Here is a 27,432-nt window from a genome sequence, read left to right as displayed (position 1 = left end):
CCGATACAGTCATCGATGTAGTGGAGGAAAAGGTGGGGGTGGTGCCAGTGTAGTTGCGGAAGATGGACTGTTCCACATATCCTACGAAGAGAAAGTGAGGACTGCAGATGCTGGAGATCAGAGCTGAGAATGTGTTGCTGGAAAAGCGCAGCAGGTCGGGCAGCATCTAGGGAACAGGAGAATCGACGTTTCGGGCATTAGCCCTTCTTCAGGAATGAGGAAAGTTGGTCCAGCAGGCTAAGATTCAGGAATGAGAAAACTTGGTCCAGCAGGCTAAGATACCTTCCCCTGCAACCGCAGGAGGTGCAAGACTTGTGCCCACACCTCCCACCTCACCTCCCTCCAAGGTCCCAAAGGAAACTTCCATATCCGCCACAGATTCACCTGTACCTCCACACATATCATCTATTGCATCCTCTGCACCCGATGTGGCCTCCTCTATCTTGGGGAGACAGGCCGGCTACTTGCGGGGCGTTTCAGAGAACACCTCTGGGACACCCGGATCAACCAACCCAACCACCCTGTGGCTCAACATTTCAATTCCCCCTCCCACCCCACCAAGGATACGCAGGTCTTTGGGCTCCTCCCTCGTCAGACCACAACAAAACGACGGTTGGAGGGAGAGCGCCTCATCTTCCGCCTAGGAATCCTCCAACCACAAGGGATGAACTCGGGTTTCACCAGTTTCCTCATTTCCCCTCCCCCCACCTTGTCTCAGTCAAATCCATCGAATTCAGCACCGCCTTCCTAACCTGCAATCTTCTTCCCGACCTCTCCGCCCCCACCCCAGTCTGACCTATCACCCTCACCTTGACCTCTTTCCACCTATCACATTTCCGACGCCCCTCCCCCAAGTCCCTCCTCCCCACCTTTTATCTTAGCCTGCTGGACAAACTTTCCTCATTCCTGAAGAAGGGCTAATGCCCGAAACGTCGATTCTCCTGTTCCCTGGATGCTGCCTGACCTGCTGCGCATTTCCAGCTCTGATCTCCAGCATCTGCAGACCTCACTTTCTCCCCATTCTCTTTCAGCCTAACCTATGGAAATGGGGTTTAATTTGATTGTACAATTACTGTTTTAGAATTCTGCATGTTTGTCCTACGTAACACATTTCCATCAAGTTACAGAGGCAAGGCAGCATTACTCCAGAATGTTTCTCATAGACGCAATTCTTTTGGGGCTGTTATTTTTAAGGCTAATTCATAATTGATGTGCAAAAGAACAAAGATATTTCCATTAATATATATGAGACTTCACATTTGCACATTTTCTATTGTTCAGAAAACCATCTTAAAGTGCTTAGCTTGCACAGCTGATGTGTTCTAATTCAGCAGCCGTCCTCTGACTGATTGTTAAATTGGTGCTTTGTTATGGCGACAGAGCCAGCAAGCTATTTCCCCAGAGAGGGACTGAGCTTTATGAAACAACTATTGCAGCTAAAATGGTTCTAGTCGGCAGCTACAATTATCTTTGAAGAACAAAAATGCCATGTCTGCCAAACATACAATTCTAAAGCATGGTGAATATTTCAGATATAACCTCTGGAGTAACATTTGTATAAAACAAAATTCAGAATTGAGTTCAGCTTCAAACATGTGCTATGTATATAACCGTATTACTGCTCTCATTTTGAATCTGTCAAAGCATTTGATATAGATGTGTTTTTATTTCTTCTCATAAAGAGAGACGCTGTTTATATAAGAAACAGTAAAAAGTGAAACTGACCGTGTTAAATATTTCTGCTGCTAAGCACTCAAACGTTTTCAAGATATGATGTTTACATCGAAATTGCTGTCATGCACATTAGTCGACTGAAAATTCAAAATGTATGAAACCTTATGTGCTGAGTTTGTGAATTGATGATATTATGAGGATGTTGCCAGGGTTGGAGGGTTTCAGCTACAGGGAGAGGCTGAACAGGCTGGAGCTGTTTTTCCTGGAGCGTTGGAAGCTGAGGGGTGACCTTATAGAGGTTTATGAAATCATGAGGGGCATGGATAGGGTAAATAGACAAGGTTTTTGCCCTACGATAGGGGAGTCCAAAACTAGAAGGCATAGTTTAAGGGGAGAGGGAAAAAATTTAAAAGGAACCTAAGGGGCAACTTTTTGATGCAGAGGGTGGTGCGTGTATGGAATGAGCTGCCAGAGGATGTGGTGGAGACTGGTACAATTACAACATTTAAAAGGCATCTGGATGGGTAGACGAATAGGAAGGGTTTAGAAGGATATGGGCCAATTGCTGGCAAATCAGACTAGATTAATTTAGGATATCTGGTCGGCATGGATGAGTTGGACCGAAGGGTCTGTTTCTGTGCTGTGCACTTCTATGACTCTACACAAATCATTGTCCAATGTTTAGATTATCCTTTAGGACTTGAACCTGATACTAAGTCCATAATATGGCAAAGGTGAGGTGTATGCATATTCCTGCAGGCCATTGTACCACTCACCATATTGGTGATGATGGTTCTGAGGAACACCCTGCAAAGGAGGAAATGAGGTGTTTAAATTGGGGTTGAATACTTCTCTCAGGATACATTCTCAATTTTCAAACACCCCATACCCTTGCTGAACTTGCACAAGGTGCTGATCAGAAAAGAGGTGTGCGGGGGGGGGGGGGCTCTGTACTGATCCACATGTGAGCTGGAAAGAGAAGGAGAGCTCATTCCAATTCCATGCTGCTCTCTTCCCACCCCATCCTCCTCTCTGCCCTCTCAACTTGTGTGTTGCAATGGGAATGAAATGGAAAGCCATTAATACATCATTAACAACAACACTATCTTAACATAAAAATGTGCTTTTATCCAGACTTACAGCATGTTTTTGTCATGTATACAAACAATGTTATAAAAGCTTAAAGTTGCATAAGAGCTTTATAAACGTTGGTATGTATTATGAACATACTTGCAATTAGCAAATGCATTAAAGCATTTTCATGCAGAAATATTAAAAAGAGATTGGCAATGTTAACCATCTGAAGCAAAAATAGATTGTTTGAAGCTCTACAACGTATTGAGAAGCATTTGTGGGAGAAAGATTGGAGGGTGGCTTGGGGGTCAGTACTTCAGTCTCACAGGGACCCCGGATTGGATTCCAGCCTGGGGTGACTCTCTGGATGGAGTTTGCACATTATCTCTGCGCAGACTTCCTCCGGGTGATCAGGTTTCCTCCTACAGTCTGAAAGGTTGTGAAGTTGTCCTGTGGTGTCCAGGAATGTGCGGGTTAGGTGGACTAGCCATGAGAAGTGCAGGGTTACAGGGATTGGAGAATCATTGGGCCAAATGGCCTCTTTTTGCACTGTGTGAACTATATGATTTATAATGTAGTGGAACTGATGGGGGGTAAAACAATTGAAATCTGTATAAAATGTACTGACCAGCTTGTATGCTTCCAGTGTTTCTGCTTTCAATAATTGTACTTAATGCTGCACTCCATTTTAAAAAGGATGACTTGAAGAGAGAACTATCTCGCCCTGAATGAATTAAAAACAAAGTGCAATGCATATAAAAATAACTCAACTGGCTGACAAAGAATTTACATTTTATTTTTGTTTCCATTAAAGCGTTTCTGGAGATATGGAGCGTTGACGTTCACCCAAATCCAGATGACATTAACAGGAGGCAGCATCATACAGCGCTCTATGATTGCAGCAACCTTATTGTGAGACGTGGTCAGCCTTTCCAAATCACCATCACTGTCAACCGAGCAATCGATTTGGAAAAAGACAAGCTGTGGATTGAGTTTTTGATTGGTGAGTACGTTGACAGAGGGAGCTTGTGTAACATGTTCAGATCAGTGCGTGTGCACCAGAATTCCCTTTGGTTGCTGAAGACAGAGGGAGATTATGTGACTCTTGCTGTGAATTATCGTCAGTTCTCAGCCGTACTGTCGATATTCGAGGTGTTGAATGCAGCATTGGTTGGCTGGATTCTCCCAAAGTTAAAGCCGGCACGCATTGAAACGTCTTGGGGAAGGCAGAGCTCAGGGAGAATTGACCTATTGGGTAACCGATGGCAAATGGAGGGGCAATTATGAACATAGGAGCAAGGTTCAAGCTGAGGTCATTCAGCCCTACCAACCTGCTCCGCTATTCAATAAGATCGTGGCTGATCTGATTTTATCTTCAACTTTACATTCCTGTACATCCCTGATAGTCTTGCAATCCCTTGGTAGTCGAGAATCAATCTAGCACTGTCTTAAAAATATTGGAGGATTCTGCATCGACTACCGTTGAGGATGGGAATTCCAAAGTTGTAAGGAGAAAGTGAAGTGCTGGATAATAATTGAAAGTAAATGTCATGCAGTAACATGTCACGAAACTGGGGCAATTACTTCCGCCAGCATTTTGTTTGCTGATTTTCGATATTATAATTTTAGGGTGCAGCTATATCTGAGCTTGCCAAACCTGCAGCTTTACATTCGAATCCCTGGGAACTGAACATTCATTCGCAGGACCCTTCCTTGAGCAACGCAGGGAGCAAAGACATAAAGAAAACCTGCAGGACATTAAAATCAACATTTCTTATTTTTTAATATCTTTATTGGATTGGAGCTGTGAAAATAATTGTTATGGGGCAATGACAATGACATGTCATAGAACATAGAACATTACAGCACAGGAACAGGCCCTTCAGCCCACCAGGTCTGTGCCAACCACGACTTGGCACCAAATGTCCTTGGAGGGAAATCTGCCATCCTTAGCTGGTCTGGCCTACTTGTGAATCCAGACTTACAGTGATGTGATTGACTTTTAAATGTCCTCTGAAGTGGTCTAGCAAGCGACTCAGTTCAAAAGTAATTATAAATGGACCACAGACACAGTCCCGCTCCCTATCTCTGCCCTCCCCAACCTCTCCCCTAACTTCCTGGGCTATTAGACTTCTGCTGCCATCCCCCCCATCCCCTCTTCTCCAACTCCCCCATCCTCCCTGGAGTCATCCTGTTCACTGATTCTGGAGCTGCTCCCCTGACTTCGGTTGTGGATAGAAGGTATGAGTGAGTGAGAATGAGGTTAAGAGAGTGAGGGTGAGTGACAGATGAACTCAGGAAGTGGTGGAGGCTGATACAGTTACAACATTTAAACGGCATCTGGATGGGTATATGAATAGGAAGAGTTTGGAGGGATATGGGCCAAATGCTGGCAGATGGGACTAGATCAGATTGGGATGTCTGGTCAGCACAGACAAGTTGGACCCGAGGGTCTGTTTCTCTGCTGAATGACTTGAAGTAAATAAGTCGTGCGAACAGTAACTCTCAGCACAATCTGGTTCAATCAAAACCAGAGGGGAAAACAGTGAAAGGTGACAGTGTTTAACTTTTAAAAAAGGCCAATTTATTATTCAAAATGAAACATCGGTTGATTGAGATACAGAAAATACATTCTTACAAGAAGGAAAGGAAGAAAAGCAAAAGCTGGAGATGCTCTGGAGGATTAGAGAACTTAAAAATAAGACATGATAAGAAGGCGTATAATAATGCCAGAGCCCTAATAGAAAATCAAACAGAGCCTAGAAAATATGGATGGAAATCAGTATCTGTATGCATTGCCAATCAAGTGGGCTGCTTTGGAAGGTGTTGAGTTTTCTTGAATGCTGCTGGAACTGCATTCCTCCAGGCAAATGGAGCACATTCTTCCCGTATCACACTCCTGAGTTGTGTTTTGTAGATGGCTGTGGGGATTGGGAAGTGCATCGCTTGCCAGGGAATGTTCAGCCTGTGACCTCCTCCAGTAGTTCTGGCATTGATGTGGTTGGTCCAGTTGAGTTTCTGGTCCATGACGGTTAGGTCCACAACACCGCTGTAAAGAGGTCCTGTGGAGATGTCCCAGAGTTATGAAAAGAGAGTTAATGGAAGTGCAGAGGTGGGTTCAGATAGAAAAATACATATTTTCAGAGTATCAATGAAAGGGGGAAATACTAATTGAACCCTTTGTATCAGATTCTATAAAGAAATGTGATAATGGGACACAGGAGGAGATGTAATTTGGCTGACCATAGATAAAGATGTAGAAATGAAGAAATTAATGTATTTCTCATGGTAATATTATAAGGTGTCATGGCTTGTATGATATGAACATTAGTGAAATCAGGGAGGAAGTATCTGAGACTCCGATAATAATCTGTCAGACATCTCTGGGTTTGGAAGTTGTGCCAGAGGACTGAAATATTGCCATGAAATATCTTTGTTCAGGTAAGTAGGAAGGAATACACGAAGTCATCACGGATCTGTCAGCCTAACATCAGGAGTTACAACTTTCTACAGACCATAGAATAGAATAAATAAATATTTAGAATTCTTAAAAACAAGCAGCACAGTTTTGTAAAAGTAAAATTGTGCCTGAAAAGCGTCATAGAGTTCATAGAATCATAGAGATGTACAGCACAGAAACAGACCCTTCAGTCCAACTAGTCCATGATGACCAAATATCCTAACCCAAATCTAGTTCACCGCAGTACCCGGCCCATATCCCTCCAAACCCTTCCTATTCATGTATCCATCCAAATGTCTTTTAAATGTTGCAATTGTACTAACCATTTCCTCTGGCAGCTCATTCCATACACGTATCACCCTCTGCGTGAAAAAGTTGCCCCTTGGGTCTCTTTTATATCTTTCCCCTCTCACTCTAAACCAATGTATTCAGTTCTGGTCTGCCCCACCCCAGGGAAAAGACTTTGTCTATTTATCCTATCCATGCCCCTCTTGATTTTATAAACCTCTGAGGTCACCCCTCAGCATCCAACGCTCCAGAGAAAACAGCCCCACCTGTTAACCTCTCCCTATAGCTCAAACCCTCCAACCCTGGCAACATTCTGGTAAATCTTTTCTGAACCCTTTCAAGTTTCACAACATTCTTCCGAAAGGAAGGAAACCAGAATTGCACGCAATATTCCAAAAATGGCCTAACCAATGTCCTGTACAGCCTCCCAAAATGCAGCACCTCGCATTTATCTGAATTAAACTCCATCTGCCACTTCTCAGGCCATTGGCCCATCTGGTCCAGATCCTGTTGTAATCTGAGGTAACCCTCTTCGCTGTCCACTACACCTCCAACTTTGGTGTTATCTGCAAACTTACTAACTGTACCTCTTATGCTCGCATCCAAATCATTAATATAAATGACAAAACGTAGTGGACCCAGCACCGATCCTTGTGGCGCTCCACTGGTCACAGGCCTCCAGTCTGAAAAACAACCATCCACCACCATCCTCTATCTTCTATCTTTGAGTCAGCTCCATATCCAAATGGCTAGTTCTCCCTTTATTCCATGAGATCTAACGTGGCTCACCAGTCTCCCATGGGGAACCTTGTCAAACGCCTTACTGAAGTCCATATAGATCATATCCACCACTCTGTCCTCAACAATCCTCTATGTTACTTCTTCAAAAAACTCAATCAAGTTTGTGAGACATGATTTCCTAGGCACAAAGCCGTGTTGACTATCCCTAATCATTCCTTGCCTTGCCAAAAACATGCACATCCTGTCACTCAGGATTCCCTCCAACAACCTGCCCACCACTGACGTCAGGCTCACCAGTCTATAGTTCCCTGACTTGTCCTTACTACCTTTCTTAAACAGTGGCACCATGTTTGCCAGCCTCCAATCTTCCGACACCTCACCTGTGACTATCGATGATACAAATATCTCAGCAAGAGGCCCAGCAATCACTTCCTTAGCTTCCCACAGAATTCTAGGGTATACTTGATCAGGTCCTGGGGATTTATCCACTTTTGTGCATTTCAGGACATTCAGTACTTCTGATAAATGCAGAAGGAGACCATTAAGTACATCCTGCCTGATGAAGGGCTTATACCCGAAACGCTGATTCTCCTGCTCTTTGGATGCTGCCTGACCTGCTGTGCTTTTCCAGCACCACACTCTCGACTCTGATTTCCAGCACTTTCTCCCATTCAGTGCATCCCACCTGGTGCTTTGAAAGACCTCTCGATTCTTTGCGTTCTCATGCTGTCTCTCGCAGGCCTGTTATTTTTGTTTCCCTTCAAGTATTGGTCTGATTTATCTCGGACGTTACATAGCTGCGCAGCCCAAATTGCAACAACTGGCTGAACGAAAATAAAAACTCACTGAGACAGTGCTGTTGTCTGTGGTTGACAGAGTTTACCATTGAGTAGTCAGTCTCCATTGTTATAAATAGACTAGTGGCTAAAAAAACCCAAACCTTGACATACATGAACAGTTGGATCCATGCAGCAGATGGACAGATACATGACTTTCTCTGCTTGTCCAGTACTTAAGGTTCAATCTCAACTTGGAAAACAGAAGTTTATGAAAACAATATAAAATATGAAGGATGGTGTGAAACCTGAAAGGGTTTCAGAAAAGATTTACAAGGATGTTGCTGGGATGGAGATCTCATGGAATAAAGGGAGAACTAGCCATTTGGATAGGGAGAGGTTGAATAAGCTAGGGCTGTTTTCCTTGGAGTGTCGGAGGCTGAGGGGTGACCTTCATAGAGGTTGATAAAATCATGAGGGACATGAATAGGGTAAATAGACAAGGTCTTTTTCCTGGGCTGGGGGAGTCCAGAACTAGAGGGCATAGGTTTAGGTTGAATGGGGAACAATACAAAAGAGGCCTAAAGGGCAACTTTTCACAGAGGGTGGTACGTAAATGGAATGAGCTGCCAGAGGAAGTGATGGTGGTTTTTGCAATTGCAACATTTAAAAGGCATCTGGATGGATATATGAATAGGAAGGGTTTGGAGAGATATGGGACAAATACTGGCAAATGGGATTAGATTAATTTAAGATATCTGATCGGCATGGATGAGTTGGACTGAAGGGTCTGCTTCCATGCTGTACATTTGTCTGCCTCTCTGACTGTACGTCAATCTAGTTTTGAGTGACCAATTATAGGAAGATGTGAAATCTATTGAAATTGTACGTCAGAGATCTTCTAAATTCAAAACATAACAAGAGCTTTATTGATGAAGAGAAACTGGGGTCATTTTTACTGGAACAGTGAATTTTAGTATTTGATCTAACTGAGCTATTTCAAATGGAAGTTTTTGATGAGGTAAACCAGAGAAAATGATTTCCATGGGCAAGCATGGGTAAGTACAGAGTAAAAGTTTCAACATGAAAAAAAGAAATTGAAAGGTTTTTTTTATATATGCAGAAAGTTACTAGGGCACCGAATACTTCACTAGGAACAGTGGTGAAAGCAGAGGCATAATAGCTTCTAAAAGGGAAGTGAATAAATATTTGAAGAAGAAGAATTTAGGTCAATAATCTTGTATCATTCCCAGAAGAGATTCAGGTAAATACTCAACTCATTTAGTAAAAGATGAAAGAATATATGATTCATATATTCTGTGACAGACTATGCAAATTTCAATGCTGATTAAAAAATAGAGTCTGCAAAAATCATAAAATCTACACATTGTTTTAAAAAAAATCTATTTGTTGTACAAAAATTCTTGGTACTATTGTTCTCAGTGATGTTTTTCATCAACATTTACCAAACATCATTACATGTCAACATCTCCCTTTTGCCTTTTCTTTCGCAATGCAGTTCCCAGCTCTGGCCACAAGTTGTCTCCCCAGAGCAATGTTTCTGGGAGTCTCTTCCCAACTCTGGTCAAAAACAATGGGTTGATTTTAGTTAAAAGTAAAAAAAGGGTCAAGATGAACTAATGGACCTATTTTATTGTAATATTTCCAAGCTGTATAAAACTTCAGTGAGGCTACATATGGAGTATTGTGTGCAATTCTGGTCGCCACACTATAGAAGGGAAATGGAGGCTTTGGAGAGATGCAAAAGAGGTTTACCAGAATGTTGCCTGGATTGGAGTGTATTAGCTGTAAGGAGAGTTTGGAAAAACTTGGATTGTTTTCACAAGAGCATTGGAGGCCTGATAGAAATATATAAAATAATGTTAAAAAATCACACAACACCAGGTTCTAATCCAACAGGTTTATTTGGAAGCACTAGCTTCTTTATCAGATGGTTGTGGAGTATAAGATCATAAGACACAGAATTTATAGCAAAATTTTACTGTGTAATGTAACTGAAATTATATATGGAAAAAGACCTGGTCTGAAAAGAAAAGTTACATCACACTGTAAACCTTTGCTATAAATTCTGTGTCTTACCATCTTATACTCCACAACCACCTGATGAAGGAGCAGCGCTCCGAAAGCTAGTGCTTCCAATTAACCTTGGTGTTGTGTGGTTTTTTTTTACTTTGTACACTCAGTCCAAAACCGGCACCTCCAAATTATAAAATAATGAGAGGCATGTATAGGTTGGATAGTCAGAGTCTTTTTCCCAGGGTGGAAATGGCAAATACTAGGGAGCAGAGGTATAAAGTGAGAGGGGAAAAGTTTAAAGGAGATGTGTGAGGCAAGTTTTGTTTTGCACAGAGGGTAACAGGTGCCTGGAATGCAGTGCCTGCAGAGGTGGTAGAAGCAGATAGGATAGCAGTGGTTAAGAGGCAGTTGAACAGATCGATGGACATGCAGGGAATAGAGGGATATGGACCACGTGCAGGGATTGGTTAAGAATGGCAACATGTTCAGCACAGACATGGTGGGCCAAATGGCCTATATCTATGCTGTACTGCTGGATGTTCCATGTTTAAGTAAGATAACCCAACAGAAAAATGTTCATTTTATCTCATGTTTTTAACCTGATTGTAACTGATGGTACTGTCAGGCTGTTTGATATTAGCACTGGAACGTGAGTGAGGTGGCACTGTTACTCCAGTACTATGGACAGAGTTAGCACAGAGTTAGATGTTGCATAGTTACCCCAACATTTCGTTGCTTAGACGCACAGGTGAGGGGAAGGGGACCCACTCTCCTCCACTCAACAAAACCCTGAGTTCAAATCCCGACAGCAGACCTCCTGCTTTATTGCTGCCTCCCACTCACCTTAACACAAGACTTTCCTTAAGTGGCCCGAAGGATTATTTAAATTAGCTTCAGGAGTCCATTAATATCTAAAAGCAGAGGTTGTTGCACTGATTAAAACCATGCAGGCTTGGTTTCAAAATGTCGTCTGAATTGGAGATTCCTTTCCACATTGTTTACTCTGTAAGAGCCTCAGTAAGGACAAAACTGTGCACTTTTATTTGGTTGTATATGAACAGTAGAAACTGTAGATTATCCAACTGCAAAAAGCCTTTGTGCTTTCACAAGAAGGCCCTAACTAGTTCCTAGGATGTTCAAAATCAAAGTCACTCGCCCTCAGTTTTGTGAGGAGCAGTGTTTGTGGAGGATATACCACACAAGGTTGTCACAGAACAGCAATGCAGGTCTTAGGACATACAACATTCATCATTCATCATCATTCTTTATACATTTATTTTATTCATTCATGTGATGTGGGTGTCACTAACTGGACCAACGTTTATTACCCGTCCCTGGTGGTAATTCACGTTCTGAAGAAGGGTCCCTCGACCCGACTCACCTTTCTCTCTCCACAGAGATGCTGAGTTTCACCAACCCATTTCTGATTTTGTTTCAGATTTCCAGCATCCGCAGTTCTTTGGTTTTTTTTTTCTTCAGTAGATTTGATTTGTTTTTAATCAAAGTGTTTGCTCACATTGTAGCCCCCTTTCAAGGCAAGTGGGCATTGAATTCTGGTCACCTCGCCTAGAGATAAGGAAGCTATCACCATTAGACAACAGCCCCAAGTTGGTTTTAGGACTGAACACATATAAGGTTCAGAATGGGAAAGCTCAGCAAGGTTTCCTTCCATTCGCAAACCAATGGTATTTGAACACATGTCGCATTGAGACTATTAGTCCACCCACGTAGTTTACTAGACCAGCAGCACACCCAGTTCACCGCCATGTCAGGGAGGCAGTTTTGCATATTCGATCTTCTAGAATCCCTACAGTGTGTAAAACATGCCCTCCGGCCCAACAAATCCACACTGACCCTACAAAGAGTAACCCACCCAGACTCATCCCCCTACCCTGTATTTACCCCTGACCTAACCTACACATCTCTGAACACTTTGGGTAATTTATCATGGCTAATTCATCTGACCTGCACATCTTTTGGACTGTGGGAGGAAACCGGAGCACCTGGAGGAAACCCACGCAGACATGGGGAGAATGAGCAAACTCCACACAGTCAAAAACAAAATATCAGGAGGCAAATATCACGTTTTAATCAACTATCTGGACATGACATGCTACATCTCCACGTAGGATTTGAACCTGGAATCTAGACAATTATAACAGGAACAAATATCTCCGAAAATCAGCCTGGTTAACTGATTTTCTTTCCGATTCAACACGCGATGCAATATAAATTACTCGTCTTGCTGCCATCATGAAACAATTTGCAGAGTAAATCTTGCAGACAGATGCCACATAAAGCTATCTTTAAGAAGTCATGCACACTCGGAACAAGTGACTTCATGTTTTGGGTATGCAGTAAACAAACCTTATGAAGAAAATAATTTATATAACACACAAACCATCTGTGCGTTGTTATTGAGCTGGCTGAAACTGCTCTTGGAATACATAAAATCAATCGTGGTAATGTCTCTGTCTTTGGTCCAGGAGGCCTCGGTTGAAGGCCTACTTCTAATGGTGTGTCATAACATCTCTGAACTGGTTAATTAGAAACAAAATCAGCTTAATGCGCATCATCTGGGTGGCACCAGGTTGAAATGGCTGTGGAGGGACTGAGGATGATGATTGCTGCTTTGTCCAAGACAGGAATTGGATTCTGGTGTTAATTGTTATTAAGTACCGAGTGCACTGAATTCAAGCAGTTATGTATCACATGATGCTCCTGTGAACTGGCTTCTTCAAATCAGCCAAGTTCCCGCCTCTAAGGAGCCTTAATATTCATTTTTACTGGAGCTTTGTTTCATTGCTGTCAGCTCTTGGTGGTCAGTGCCAGTAGGGAAGAGAAGCAGCAGCAGAGATGGGATGTCTACTTACCCGCAATAGCACCTTCGAAACCCACAACCTCCACCGCTCAGAAGGACAAGGGTAAGAGGTGAATGGGAATAGCACCGACCTGCAGACACCTGTCCAAGCCACACATCATCTTGATGTGGAAATGTATCATTGTTCCTTCATTGTATGGCTGAGTGAAAAATCTCAAACAGCAACACAGTGGGATTACCTACACCATTACCTACCTATGCCCTGGTTGAAGACCCAGCACATTCTTGGGGCAATTGGGGATCAGCAAGAAATGCCATTATTGCCAGCGATGCTCGTAACCCATGACTGAATAAAAATAAAAAGACACCAAAGGTACACTGTCTTTACTCATTAATCAGCAGTTCCAGGTAAAGCTTCCAAGCTGCAGGAAAAATGCACAGGAACTTTCTGAATGCGCTATCTGTATCAAGATAGAGACCTGACTCTGAGTTGGTCAAGTCATTCCAGCTGCAGAATATGTGAAATAGCATTTTTTATACTTCCAGTTCTTGTAAGGCAGCTGCAGTGGTATCCACTGATTTGCAATCAATGGTTCATTAAACAACCAAAAAGTAGTTTAGTCAGGAGGATCAAAGCATTTGATCACCAAACACCCTGATTGACAACATCAGCATGATGGAGCTGTCTAACTCCACCAGATTCTTGTCTTTCCCACAAAAAAGTGATTGGTCACACACACACATCTGCTACCCACCACACCTCCCCTCTATCCAATATAATTGTTTAAATGAGCAGAAAGCATTCATACTCAACCAATGAGCAAATGATTTGAGATTAATTCACCATTATCTAGACAATGCCAACTTCTCCATCAGTACCCACAGGATTTAACTTTGTGATAGTCCCCTGTGCCAGGCTTGCATGTAGACCAAGGTAGGATGGTTGTTGGAAATTAAAACTGTGTACTCGTTTCACACTGTGGAGGCTTCACACCCGAAGTAAAGATGGAGAATGCTGAAAATACTCTAGTAGCATCGGTAGAGAGAGAGAAACAGCCTTAAAATTTCAAGTTTGTGATCTTTTATCAGAGTTCTGAATAGGTCACTGATCAGAGATGTTAACTCCCCGCCTCCTTGATTCTCCTGAATGTCAGAAATCTAAGACCCATGCAACCACCAAGATGATTATTGGGCACAGTATTGAGAGATTACAGCAGTGCTTCAGATATAAGGTGAATACAGTGGGCATAGCCCAGAGAAGATCAATGCCATCTACTGAACAGTGCCTGATTCTTCCACATTGTAGGATTTAGCTTGAACAAACAGGAGGTCAAGTTGGCAACACTGCCAGAGCGGGTGGTAGAGAGAGAAAAGACACTGAAAATGTAAGTCCTGAAATATTGGCGTGGCCATGCAAACTGAGGCAAGACAGAAATATAAGTAGTAATTTGCTTAGTACCTGAGTTAGTCCCAATAAATGGATTGAAGTCACTATCAGCAAAACTTTCTGTGCATTTACGTAGAGCCCATAGTGTGGAGACAACCTGTCCACCCTATATCAGTGTTTATACTCCCCATGAATGGATTACAGTCCTCTTTCACCCCAAAAACTTATCCTTCTATTGCTTTCTGCCTTAGCCACTTCTCTGGAGCTGAAATAAAGTGCCTTGATTGACTGTAATTTTGTTACATTTCTGCTTTTTAAAGTTGGGTTGGATAAAACTGGCCAAAGTTGGGAGCATCCATCATTCCAACTGGAACAATAAATTAAATTAAAAATTGTGCAATGATAAAAAGAACGAAAATATACCCACATAAGATAATCCCCCAGCTACATGGAGCATCAGAATCACATGGAACAAGGAGTCTGGGATAAATATTTGAAGTGTGGGAAAAATGTAGCTTGGATTGTGGGATGGAGTTTGCAGTGTAAGGTATTATGACTAATGATGTGGGTACATGTGATTTATTTAATCTTACATTGTTTATTATTATAAATGTGTTTTGCTCAACATGACCACAAAGAGGTTTGCAAGAGAATGTGCTCAAACATTTTGAAATGTTCCTACCTTAAACATAGACATTTTGCATCAATCATTGTTCTTTTTCTCTGAATATTTTCCATACTTTACAGATAGCTTTTGTTCTATAAATAAACCCCTCAGTTTTTATTGTATCTACTAATATACTTGTGTGAAAATAAATTGGTCACCATGGTCTTACCAGATCATAGACCTGCGCTCTCATGTGTGTGAGAGAGAGAGAGAGAGAGAGAAAGAGCGAGAGAGACATTTGAATTATTGTTGTCACATGTACCTAGGTACAATGAAAAGTTTTGTTTTGCATGCAGTACAGCAGATCATAACCTATAAAGACACAAAGATCATAGGGTGATTGAACAAAGTGAGGAATAAAATAACAGCTACAGAGAAGGTGCACAAAAGTAAGATCAACATTAGATTTGAAATTTGAGAGGTCTATTCAGAAGCTTAATAAATGCAGGGAAGAAGCTGTTCTTGAACGTGAAATATGTGTTGAGTGAGTGTGAGAGAGTGAGAAAAGGAGAGAAGAGAGACGCTCTTGGGGTGGTTCAGTGGTTAGAACTGTTGCCTTACAGCGTCAGGGACCCAGGTTCGATTCCAGCCTCAGGTGACAGTCTGTGCGGAGTTTGTACATTCTCCCCGTGTCTGCGTGGATTTCCTCCAGATGCTCCGGTTTCCTCTCACAATCCAAAGATGTGCAGTTCAGGTGAATTGGCCTTGCTAAATTGTCCCATAGTCGGGGTAAATATAGGGTAGGGGACTGGGTCTGGATGGATTACTCTTCTGACGGTCAGTGTGGACTTGTTGGGCTGAAGGGGCTGTTTCCATACTGTAGGGAATCTGATCTTAAAGAACTGATGGTAGTTTAACCTGAGGGTTATCAGACCTCAGGTGAGGGGGGAGGTTGAGAATGGGAGTCCTTGGTAACTTCAGTCAGTGTACGGATTGAACCCATGCTGCTAGCATCACAAACCAGCTGTCCAGTCAACTGAGCTAAATATGATCACAATGAAGTGAACCAATTGTTCTGAATTGAAACTTACTGCTTGTGGCATTTTGTTGCAGGTAGGTATCCGGATCGCACCAAAGGAACTTACATTCCGATTCTTATCAAAGAACAACTGGAGAAAGGGCAATGGGGAGCCAAAGTGGTGTCAATCTGGAACAACGCGCTTACTCTCTCGGTCATGTCATCTCCAGAGTGCATAGTGGGACGTTTCAGAATGTATGTAGCTGTGATGACTCCGTATGGGATCCGCAGAACTGTGAGAGATAAAGATACAGATATTTACATTCTCTTCAACCCTTGGTGTGAAGGTATTGCTCAATGCACCACACTATTATTACTATAAACTATTTCTTTGTGAATGCAATAAACTGTTTTAAATGGACTGTTTCATAAAATGAATCCCTTTTAAGGCTCACTTTGTTTTGAAGCTACAAGGAGTCAGTTCTCACTATACACCTTCCAATCTGCAGTATCATCCAGAAGAGGTGACAATATGGTATTTTCACAGCCTTCTGTCTGTTTTTTCCCATGATACTTCTAATAACTGGCATTAGTCATTTTTAATTATAACCAAAACTATCTAAGTTCCTTGAAACAAGAATGCTTGAGAAAGTCAGCAGGTCATGCAGCATCTATGGAGAGGAACAGAGATGACTGTTCATCTAAACTTCAGCCTTTTCTCTTTGTTCTTATTTCAGTTTTCCAGCATCTGCAATATGTTGCTTTTATAATATTATTTGTATGAACATCCTCTCCTGCCAATGAGCCTTGGCTGCTGAAAGTACACAGCAGAAACTTGGGAAAATGCCCATGCATGATTTTTTCGGATCATTAAATTTAAGTAGTTGGAAACTCACATGTTCCTTGCACCCAGATCTTTGACATGCACTGCAGATTGTTGGGATCTACTGTGGGAGGGAAAGGGCAAAAGGTAATCCAGATATAGCACACTAGAACCAATTACAATGAGTGAGGATTAGATTATATTTTTTATTAGATTCCCTACAGTGTGGAAACAGGCTCTTTGGCACAACCAGTCCACACCAACCCTCCAAAGAGTAACCCACCCAGACCCATTTCCTTCTGACTAATGCACCTAACACTTTGGGCAATTTAGCATGGCCAATTCACCTAATCCCCACATCTTTGGAATGTGGGAGGAAACCGGAGCACTCAGAGGAAACCCACGCAGACTCAGGGAGAATGTGCAAACTCCACACAGACCGTCACCCAAGGCTGGAATCGAATCTGGGACCCTGATGCTATGAGGCAGCAGTGCTAACCACTGAGCCACCATGGTACAATTTAAACTCTGGTTCAGTTACATCTGTACATCATGAAACTTTGGCTGATAATCACACATTGGAGCAACAGTCTAGAATGAATTACTGTCTGATAATCACTCCTAGCTTCACTTTGCAATTTTCTCTGTTACACAGATGATGGTTAGTTCATTAAAGTTTTCAAAATTTTTCAGTATTAAATTGTATTTCTCAGTATTTAACACACAAAGCCTAACCTACCTTGTAAATTCTGCCTGTTTTGTTTTAAACTTCTGAATGGCACTGTTACAACAATCCAGAGGATGCTGTTTATTTGGGTAATGACGCAGAAAAAGAAGAATATGTCTTAAATGACATTGGCTGCATTTACTATGGGAAGTTCACAGAAGTGGTCTCCAGAACTTGGTTTTTTGACCAGGTATTGCTTTTATTTATCTTGTAGATAAAGTGTCTTGACTGTACTGAGCCATTCCTAATAGACATCTCCGCTCTCAAGCATTGCCAAAAGTTCATTCATATTCTAGGCAAAGAATAGATCATTGATCTGTTAAATATATTACAGAACAACCTTGATTATCCAAATGAGATCGGTGGGGAGTATTTTGTTCGGATAATTGATTGTTCGGGTAATGTTTTTAGGGGAGCTTGAGATCTTGTTCTGATAATCCAAAATTCGGATAATTGATGTTCGGATAACTGAGGTTATTCTGAATTGGGTTTTAAGTCTTGCATGTAAAGCCAAGGTTAAATTATTACCCATCTCTGCTTACCCTGAGAAGTTGCTAGCTACTTTAGAGAGCAGTCAAGAATCATGCAATGGTGTGGGATACCTTTGTCAGATCTATCTTCCTGCAGTATCTATGATTACATTTCTTTGTAAGGCAGGAATGGTGAGGCAGAGGAGTTCAGGGAATTCGAGAATATCTGTGGCAGGTAAGGTACTAGAGAAGATTCTGAGCGATAATATACACATGCATTTGGAAAAACAGGGTTTGATTAGGAGTAGTCATCATGGCTTTGTGAGTGGGAGATCATGCCTCACAAATTTGTTAGAGTTCTTTGATGAAGTGACTAGGAAGGTTGATGAGGGCAGGGCAGTAGACGCGTCTCATGGCTTTCAGTAAGGTCTTTGATAAGGTTCTACATGGTTGGCTGCTCTAGAAGGTTAGATCGCATGGAATCCAGGGCAAACTAGCAAATTAGATACACAATTGGCTTGATGGTAGGAAGCAGTGGGTAACAGTGGAAGGCTGCTTGTCCGATTGGAAGCCTGTTACTAGTGGAGTGCCTCAGGGTTCGGTGCTGGGCCCATTACTAATTGTTATCTACATCAATGATATGGATGAGAATGTATAAGGCATGATTAGTAAGTTTGCTGATGATACTAAAATAGGCAGTATCATGGATTGTGAGGAAAGCTATCAGAAATTGCAGCAGGACCTTGATCAGCTGGGGGAGTGGGCCAAGAAATGGCAAATGGAGTTTAATATAGGCACGTGTGAGGCCTTGCATTTTGGAAAGTCACATCAAGATAGGAGTTTCATGGTGAATGGTAGGCCCTTAAGGAGTGTTGTGGACCAGAGGGATCCTGGAGTTCAGGTTCACAGTTCTCTGAAAGTGGAGTCACAGATAGACAGGGCAATAAAGACTTTTGGCACACTGGCCTTCATCAGTCAGGGTATTGAGGATAGAAGTTGGGAAGTTATATTGTACAGGATGTTGGTGAGACTGCACTTGGAGCATTGTGTTCAGTTTTTGGTCATCTTTCTATAGGAAGGATATTATTAAACTGGAGAGAGTGCGGAAGAAATTTATGAGGATGTCACCAGGACTCGAGGGTCTGAGTTACAGGGAAGGTTGGACAAGTTAGGATTTCTTTCTTTAGACCATAGGAGACTGAGAAGGGACCTTATTGAGGGGTATAAGATCATGAAAGGCATGGATAGGGTGAATGTACTCAGTCTTTTTCCCCCAGGTTGGGGAATCAAGGACTAGAGGGCATCAGTTTAGGGTTAGAGGGGAAAAAATAAAAGGGAACCTGAGGGGCAACTTTTTACACAGAGGGTGGTACGCATATGGAATGAGCTGCCAGCAGAAGTGGTTGAGGTGGGTACATTAACAACATTTAAAAGGCATTTGGATAAATACATGGATAGGAAAGGATTAGAAGGAGATGGGCCAAGTGGGGTCGGCGTGGATATACGTTTTGCTCGGCATGGACCAGTTTGGGCCAAAGGGCCTGTCTCTGTGCTATAGGTCTCTATGTCTTTATAACTTGTGGCCTTGGAAATCAGAGCCATAGTGAGCAACTTTGGAGCAGTTAAAATTGGGAATGTTCAAGCATCAGAACGAAAGAAACCTCTGAGATCCAAGGGGGTATGTGGGGCTAGAGGATGGGACAGAAATTGGGAGGGGTGTAGTCATGGAAGAAAATGAAAAATAGGTTTGCAAGTTTTAAAATGAAGGCATTGCTAGATCTAGGACAAATGTATGTTAGCAATCAGCAAACAGGATGTGAGCCAAGAGTAAGCTATGACCCGCAGAGATTTGAAGGAGGTTACTTTTACAGAGGTTGCAAGATGATGAGTGGAGCATTGAAATAGTTCTGTTTTCGAAGTGATGAAGGCATGAATAAAGGGTTTGAGAGGCAGATAAGCTGAAGCAGGTACCAAGGTGGGCAATGTTCCAACTTGATTAAATAAAAAAGCAGTTAGTCATAGCAGAGAAACAGCAAAAATGCATAATTGGCAGATAATCAAGCTTTGTGCGATTCAAGACCTGCTTTGATCTTTCAAATTAATTTCAGCCTTTCACTTAGCATTTATGATGCTGGGCACTGTTTTACATAGGGCTGTTTAGTACCAGGTGTAAATGTGGTTAAGCTTTGATGCCAAGTGATTGGTGTAAAACATTCCAAAGGCACAGGTTCGGTCCCTGTACCCTGCAATAGTTCATGGAGGTCAAACAGCCTCACCTTGCTCTGTCCTTAATGTGAAATGGTGCCTTCAAGCAATTAAACCAATCGTGTTTCTCTGGTAGAGGAGGATGTCCATTGTCTTTCATGAACAGTTACCAAGTAACTGTTTGATTTTAAACTTTATAATTAAATGTGGTTACTTATTGTTCAGTATTTGAAAAATCTCACTTATCGTACTGAACATTATGATTTTTATTTATGTTCAGAAGGTATTAATGAAACACAATATAATTATTATGCTGACATAAGTAATTGCATCTTCACTTTATAATCTTCAGTTTGTCCCCTTAATTCCATCCAGTTTGAAAGAAAGGTATTGGACACGTGTATTTACATACTGGACAGAGCACAGATGCCCTTGCAGACAAGAGGATGTCCAGTCAAAATCTCCCGAGTTGTATCTGCAATGGTGAGTTGATCTGACAGCAGGACAATAGGAATAATACTCCAGAGTCATTTCAGGAGTTAACAGAAACAGGTCTTTGGTGCAGTACTGATGGGTTCTGTGTTGTTTGCTTAATCACAATTCATGCTTCAAGCTTCGACATAGAAAGGATATTTCCTCACGTGGGGCAATCTAGAAGGGGAGGTCACAGTTTGAGGATAAGCAGTAGCAGATTTAAACCAGAGATGAGGAGGAATTACTTCCTTCAAAGGGTTGTGAATCTGTAGAATTCATTCCTCCGGAGTGCAGTGGATGCTGGGACATTGAATAAATTTAAGAAGGAGTAAGATGGATTTTTAATTGGTATTGGGTTGAAGGGTTATGGAGAGCGGGCAGGAAAGTGGACTTGAGGCGGAGATGAGATCAGCGTGATTGAGGGGCTGAATGGCCTATTCCTTCTAGATCGTATGTTCAAGTAAGCAAAGTTCTGTCTCATTTAATTTTTGTCAGATTCTGGTATTGAAGGGGCTGCACCAGACTACTTTCATCTGATTCGATTGTCCATTCTGTGCCAATCAGATGCAGTTGTAAATGTTCCCAACTGAAGCCTTTATGCGTAACTCTCTGTTTCTAGCTGTAATATATAACCATTCATATTATAATATAAAATAAGAACTAAAGGTATGCAGTATTGTTGGGAGGATTGTGATAATGATTAGCTGAAGAAGCTTTGTATGGTGTTTAAATACTGATGGGGACTGGTTAGGTTAACTGGTCTGTTCTGTGCTATACATAAATCGAACATTGACTATCAACTGAAACCCCAAAAAGAAACTGGTGTAGTCCCCTCAGGTGGCTGCAAAACATCCCATGGCAAAGTTATCCATTTCCTAATACTATTAAAGAAATATTTGGCAGGAGAGACTTGAGATTTGCTGAAGAAACACACATTCTGCCAATGCTTTTCACCTTGAACTCATCAAACAATTTGCAAGAATACCAATAAAGGAGGGTGCTGATTGATGGGCAAGTGGGCTGTGATTGGTGGAGATGTTGCCAGGAGGAGTGTAACAGCTAATGATTGACAGTTAACTGCCAGGGTTTGTTGAGATTTCAAATGAGGCTGAGTAACTCTGTGGTCAAGGTATTGCAATGAGAAGTGAGCCAGCGACTGGCTGTCAGCTGTTTGGTTGAGTGGAAACAGGCACCATGCTTTTTCTGTCTGCAAAACAAAAATATTAATACACGTAGCTTCCCTTATACATGTGTAGCACATTGCAAGCCTGATCGACAATTCAAAATATGTTATTAGTGTAATTCACACACTCAGGCTTACCTAGCAAAAGTTGTCCAATTGCTGAATGACAGCTAATGTTAGACATGGTGCTGCGGATTTTGCAAGTGTGGGTTTGTTGGGTATGGTCCATATTTGCTTGTTACAATCAATCGAAGGAATCTGCTGTTTGATACATGTGAAACAGCTACTTTCACTTGTTGCTCAAACACTCGACATACCCCACCCTCCCACGGTAATCTGAGAGAGACTGAGCACTTCTCAAGTCCAAGAGTGACTGCATAAGGAGTTTTCATGATTTACTGTGAGAAATGGTCTGTTCCGTGTAGTCTTTTCCTTCAGGATATCTTTAATGAACCCTATTTCAGCATTAAGCTTTCAGGCAGTAGCAGCATGAGTGACATTCACCACTAACAGAATGCCCAAAAGACATTCCCTATCACACACATTAGTTTTTGGTATCTGAATTGTAGTGCTGTTATGATACCAGGTATGTCGGCCATATATCCCAAAGATTAATGGCTCATTTTAAACAGCATATCAAGGTGTTGACCATATCCAACCTGCCCATACTCTCAGAAAGCACAATGCAGTGTCCAGCATTAACTGTTTTTTTCCAAAATGGATAAAATTTGTTGGATAATCTTGAGTGTGTGAAGCTTTACACTGATGGTCTGTGTATCTTGTGTTATGATCTGCATACAAAACTTTTCATTGTACTTAGGTATATGTGACAACAGTAAATCAAATCAATTGGATTATTTATCAAGCTTGCAGTGTGGCGTACTTGAATGCACTGGAAGCCACATGTGTAAGGCAACTATGATTGGATGAATGCACTGGAAATCAAGACAATCTGGATGCCGCCCATTTTATGTATCAAGGTCCTTAAGCCTGTTGGAAAATCCAACACTGAGTTTGCAGTGCGTGAAGGAAATGTGCATAAGCCAATGGTGATAGAACAAAGAAAGTTTACAGCCCAGGAACAGGCCCTTTGGCCCTCCAAGCCTGAGCCGATCCAAATCCACTATCTAAACCTCTCGCCCAATTCCTAAGCATCTGTATCCCTCTGCTCCCCACCTACTCATGCAGCTGTTCAGACACATCTTAAATTGATCTACCGTGCCTGCCCCTACTATCTCTGCTGGCAATACATTCCAGGCACCTACCACACTCTGTGTAAAGTACTTGCTGCATGTATCCCCTTTAAACTTTTCACCTCTCACCTTGAAAGCGTGATCTCTCATTATTAAATCCTTCATCCTGGGAAAAAAGCTTATCTCTATCTACCCTGTCTATACCCTTCATGATTTTGTAAACCTCAATCAGGTCCCCCCTCAATCTCCTTTTTTTCTAATGAAAACAATCCTAACCTACTCAACCTCTCTTCATAGCTAGCACCTTCCATATCAGGCAACGTCCTCGTAAACCTTCTCTGCACCCTCTCCAAAGCATCCACATCCTTTTGGTAATGTAGCGACCAGAACTGTACAAAGTATTCTAAATGTGGCCAAACCAATGTCTTGTACAATTTTAACATGACCTGCCAGCTCTTGTACTCAATACCTCGTCTGATGAAGGCAAGCGTACCATATGAGGAGAAAGTGAGGTCTGTAGATGTTGGAGATCAGAGCTGAAAATGTGTTGCTGGAAAAGCACAGCAGGTCAGGCAGCATCCAGGGAACAGGAGAATCGACGTTTCGGGCATAAGCCTTCCTGAAGAAGGGCTTATGCCCGAAACGTCGATTCTCCTGTTCCCTGGATGCTGCCTGACCTGCTGTGCTTTTCCAGCAACACATTTTCAGCAATCGTACCATATGCCTTCTTGACCACTCTATCCACCTGTGCAGCAACCTTCAGGGCACAATAGACCTGAACTCCCAGATCTCTCTGCTCATCAACTCTTCCCAAGGCTCTTCTGTTTATTGTATAATTCACTCTAGAATTAGACTTCCCAAAATGCATCTCCTCACATTTGCCTGGATTGGACTCCATCCTGCCACTTCTCCACCCAACTCTCCAGTCTATCTATATTCTCCTGTATTCTTTGACAGTCCCCTATTCTTTCTGCTACTCCACCAATCTTCGTGTAATCTGCAAACTTGCTGATCATACCAACAGTGCCCTCTTCCAGATTATTTATGTATATCACAAACAATAGTGGCCCCAGCACTGGTCCCTGTGCAACACCACTGGTCACCTTTCTCCATTTCGAGAAACTCCTTTCAACTACTACTCTCTGTCTCCTGTTGTTCAACCAGTTCTTTATCCATAGAATGCTGAGTCTGTAATACCACACTCCCACCAGTTTTGTGACAATCCAGGGTTAATAAAGAAGATGAACAAGGCTCATTTGCAACAATGGAGGAGACAGAGAGTTACACTCATGTGAGTGGTTGCATCATTTACTATTCAAAAACATCTGTCTCAAAAGTACAGCTTGGTTTCCTTGGTACCTTTCCAAAATGGGTTGCGGGCTGTGAAATGATTTCATTGCTAGCAACGTTTATCAGTGAATCCAAACCCATTGTCAGAAACTAGCACTGCACTTTAAAAGGGGAAACTAATTGATCTTCTGGAGGTAAGATAGAAGATGTAAATACTGGGTAGGATCAGTGGAATAGAAAATATAAAAGAGATGAAATGAAAAGTCACTACCTGAATCAGTATCTGACATTTTTTTTGTGGAATTATGGGGGAACTGAATGAAATCCAGCTGCTTTTTTTTTGTTGATTCACTCCATCTCCTATGCTTCAACTCTAGTGACATCCTACACTCCATTCCTTCACCTAGAGTGTTTTATAAATAAACTAATATTCAATGGATTGAGAAGTACTCATTTAACCTGCACATGATCATAAAGTTTCTTTTCCCATCTCATGGAGAAACTTTCATTACTGACAGAAACTCTCTTGTACCTCATGCCAGACAGTGAACCTGGGGACCAATGATTAATAACATTGACAGTACAGGTAGAACTGTTACTGTTTTGCAACTTCCAAGCTGTTGGCTTAGACTTTATCAGCTGTACTAACTCCTTAGTTATACTTAATCACATTCTGAGAATTTTAAGGCAATCCCTGAATTGATGAGGAAAGTAATTTAGTTTGTCACGTAGATCATTGATTGAAGAATAATTCCATTTTGAATCATTTGTTATGCCAGTCCTTTTCTTGAACCGCATCAGTTTGAAGTTTGATAAGTTACTATTTGAGTTTTGTTGAAAAAAAGACACATTTCCTGAAAGCCTTTGGTCTTGCACTCATCAGAACCACTCATAAGAGTACCAATTCAAGGGGAAAGCCAACATTTACACTGTGTTGGGGGGGAGAGTGCTAATGAGTTGACAAATGGACTCTGATTGTTAGAGGCTTTGCCATGCAGAATGCACCACATTATGATAATTGACATTTAACTGTCGGAAGAAAGTGAGGACTGCAAATCCTGGAGATCAGAGTCGAGAGTGTAGTGCTGGAAAGGCACAGCAGGTTAGGCAGCACCCGAGGAGCTTCATCAGGAGTGGTGAAGAGCTTATGCCCGAAACATCGATTCTCCTGCTCTTCGGATGCTGCCTGACCTGCTGTGCTTTTCCAGCACTGCACTCTCAACATTTAACTCCTGGGCTTTGTTTAAATTTTAAATTGAACAGGTTAACTCTGGTCAGAACATGTCCATGAGAAATGAACCATTTTGTTGAGTTGAAAGTGCATGTACATGTACTTTCTGTGTAAGAAACACTGCAATGTCTGACGGAGCCTGTGCACTATAAGCTACATGGATCCATACTTGTTGAATCAAAAGACAACTGGAGGATGCTATTTGACAATAAAGTGAAGTCATCACAATTGTGTTTGGCAGCAGCTAACTGTGATAATCCTTGCAAATCATTGGTACAATCATACTTAGAATACAGTGATGTGGGGATGCTGGAGTTGGACTGGGGTGGCCAAGGTGAAAGAGCACACAACACCAGATTATAGTCCAACAGGCTTATTTGAAACCGCAGGCTTTTGGAGCTCAGTTTCCTCCTAAAGTATGGTATGATAGAGAGGTGTAAGACACGGTATTTATCGGCAAAAAGTTAACAATTTTAAAACTAGTTGCCCTTGTTGAATCCTTTAATCACTTAGGAAGAGTCTGCTGATTAAAATGCAAAATCCAGATTCCCTTCAAGTCTTTTTCCCTAGATAATTAAAGGTTTTATCAATGTACAAGAGGTGACATCGCAGGTTAGACAATGCACTTTGGGTGTGAGATCCTGCTTCGAATCTGTTATTATTTTAAGTTGAGGTCAGGTTTTTTTTTGACAGAAAAGATTGTTGAATGAAATGAATCCCCCCCCCAGTGTATGTGTATATGACAGTAAGAGTATTGCAGCTCTTAACAGGACACCACAGACAGCAGCTAGAATGACTTTGGAGATGGAGGGACTTGACTGTGTGGTGTGGCTACATAAATTGGGCACATTTTCACTTAAAAGACAAGGTCAGGAGGTGATACAATTTCAGTTTCTGGGATATAAAAGGACTTTATAATGCAGATCATGACAAACTATCTCAGTTTGTCCAGAATGTTAGAACCAGAGACATAACCTGAAGAGTAATTCCAAAGTAATCTGCAGAAACAAGTTTTCAGTGGGAGAAGGGTCAATCAATGGATCAGACTCCCTCGGGTAGCAATGGAAGCAGTTACCATCAATTCATTCAAATAAGATTGATTTCTTTCAGAAATTAGCATTTCACAAGTGACTGTAAAGTCACTGCAGTCATACCAGATCATGGAGCTGCTTTCTCATTAGAATGACAACTTGAGGTGGTTTAATCTGAGAGCCACCATACCTTAGACACCAGAAGAGGTTGAAAAGGCAAATCCTTCTGGATAACCTCAGCCATTGTGGGCGTTGAACTCACAAAGTTGGTCATCATTCTGTATCCGAGAACAGCTATCCAGCCAACTAAGCTACAGCAACCCCTCCAAGTAAGCTGAGGTGTGACATGGCCATGTGATATGTTTGAGAGAAAGTAGTAGTGTTGGACCAATATGGATCACAAAACTGTCCATTGGTGTGGGCTTTACTTCACCTACCTCATTAGCTCACTGAAGAGAAGACAATCTCAGAGATGTAATTTATGCATTGATTTTTTTTTAAGTACTGCTGGATTAACCAAAATTTGTCATTTTAATCCATGTCCTTTCTAATCCTGTTTTCCATAACTTCCTGAGTTCTTGTTTATACAGATTGACAAGCAAAGGATTTCTCCTGCCATTTGTCCGTTTTGTTAATGAGCCCTATCTTTGATTTCATCTTAAAGTGTTTAGATTTATTTCAAAGATTTAGAACCTGACAAACCTTCAGCCTTCCATAGTAAGAGATGACACTAGAAAAAGAAAGGACTAAATCACAAAATACCTTGCTGTCTCAGGCTTAAGAGAGGAAAAGCAATCATAATTTAAATTCACTACTACTCCCTCTTTGTCCATGAGAGTTACCACAGAAATGGATTTGACTGTGATGCTCCTGTGGTAGAATAACTTGCCATCACTTACTGTTTAGAGACCCACAGGAAAAA

The 27,432-nt window shown here is 41.8% G+C and overlaps 1 protein-coding gene across 1 annotated transcript in view; it reads left to right on the top strand.

Annotated features, from left to right (window-relative positions):
- The window catches only part of LOC122564275 (coagulation factor XIII A chain-like), a 100,582-nt gene that overhangs the window by 36,604 nt on the left and 36,546 nt on the right, over positions 1 to 27,432 (top strand). The window contains exons 4-7 of the mRNA XM_043718950.1: positions 3,563 to 3,751; positions 15,979 to 16,230; positions 17,505 to 17,623; positions 20,484 to 20,591. Coding sequence (XP_043574885.1) covers positions 3,563 to 3,751; positions 15,979 to 16,230; positions 17,505 to 17,623; positions 20,484 to 20,591 — 668 coding nt within the window. The remainder of the gene's footprint in view (positions 1 to 3,562; positions 3,752 to 15,978; positions 16,231 to 17,504; positions 17,624 to 20,483; positions 20,592 to 27,432) is intronic.

This window comes from Chiloscyllium plagiosum, chromosome 29 (genome assembly GCF_004010195.1).
Source record: "Chiloscyllium plagiosum isolate BGI_BamShark_2017 chromosome 29, ASM401019v2, whole genome shotgun sequence".
Lineage (NCBI taxonomy): Eukaryota > Metazoa > Chordata > Chondrichthyes > Orectolobiformes > Hemiscylliidae > Chiloscyllium > Chiloscyllium plagiosum.
Note: the sequence above shows the minus strand (reverse complement) of the source record. Positions and strands in the feature narration are given on the sequence as shown.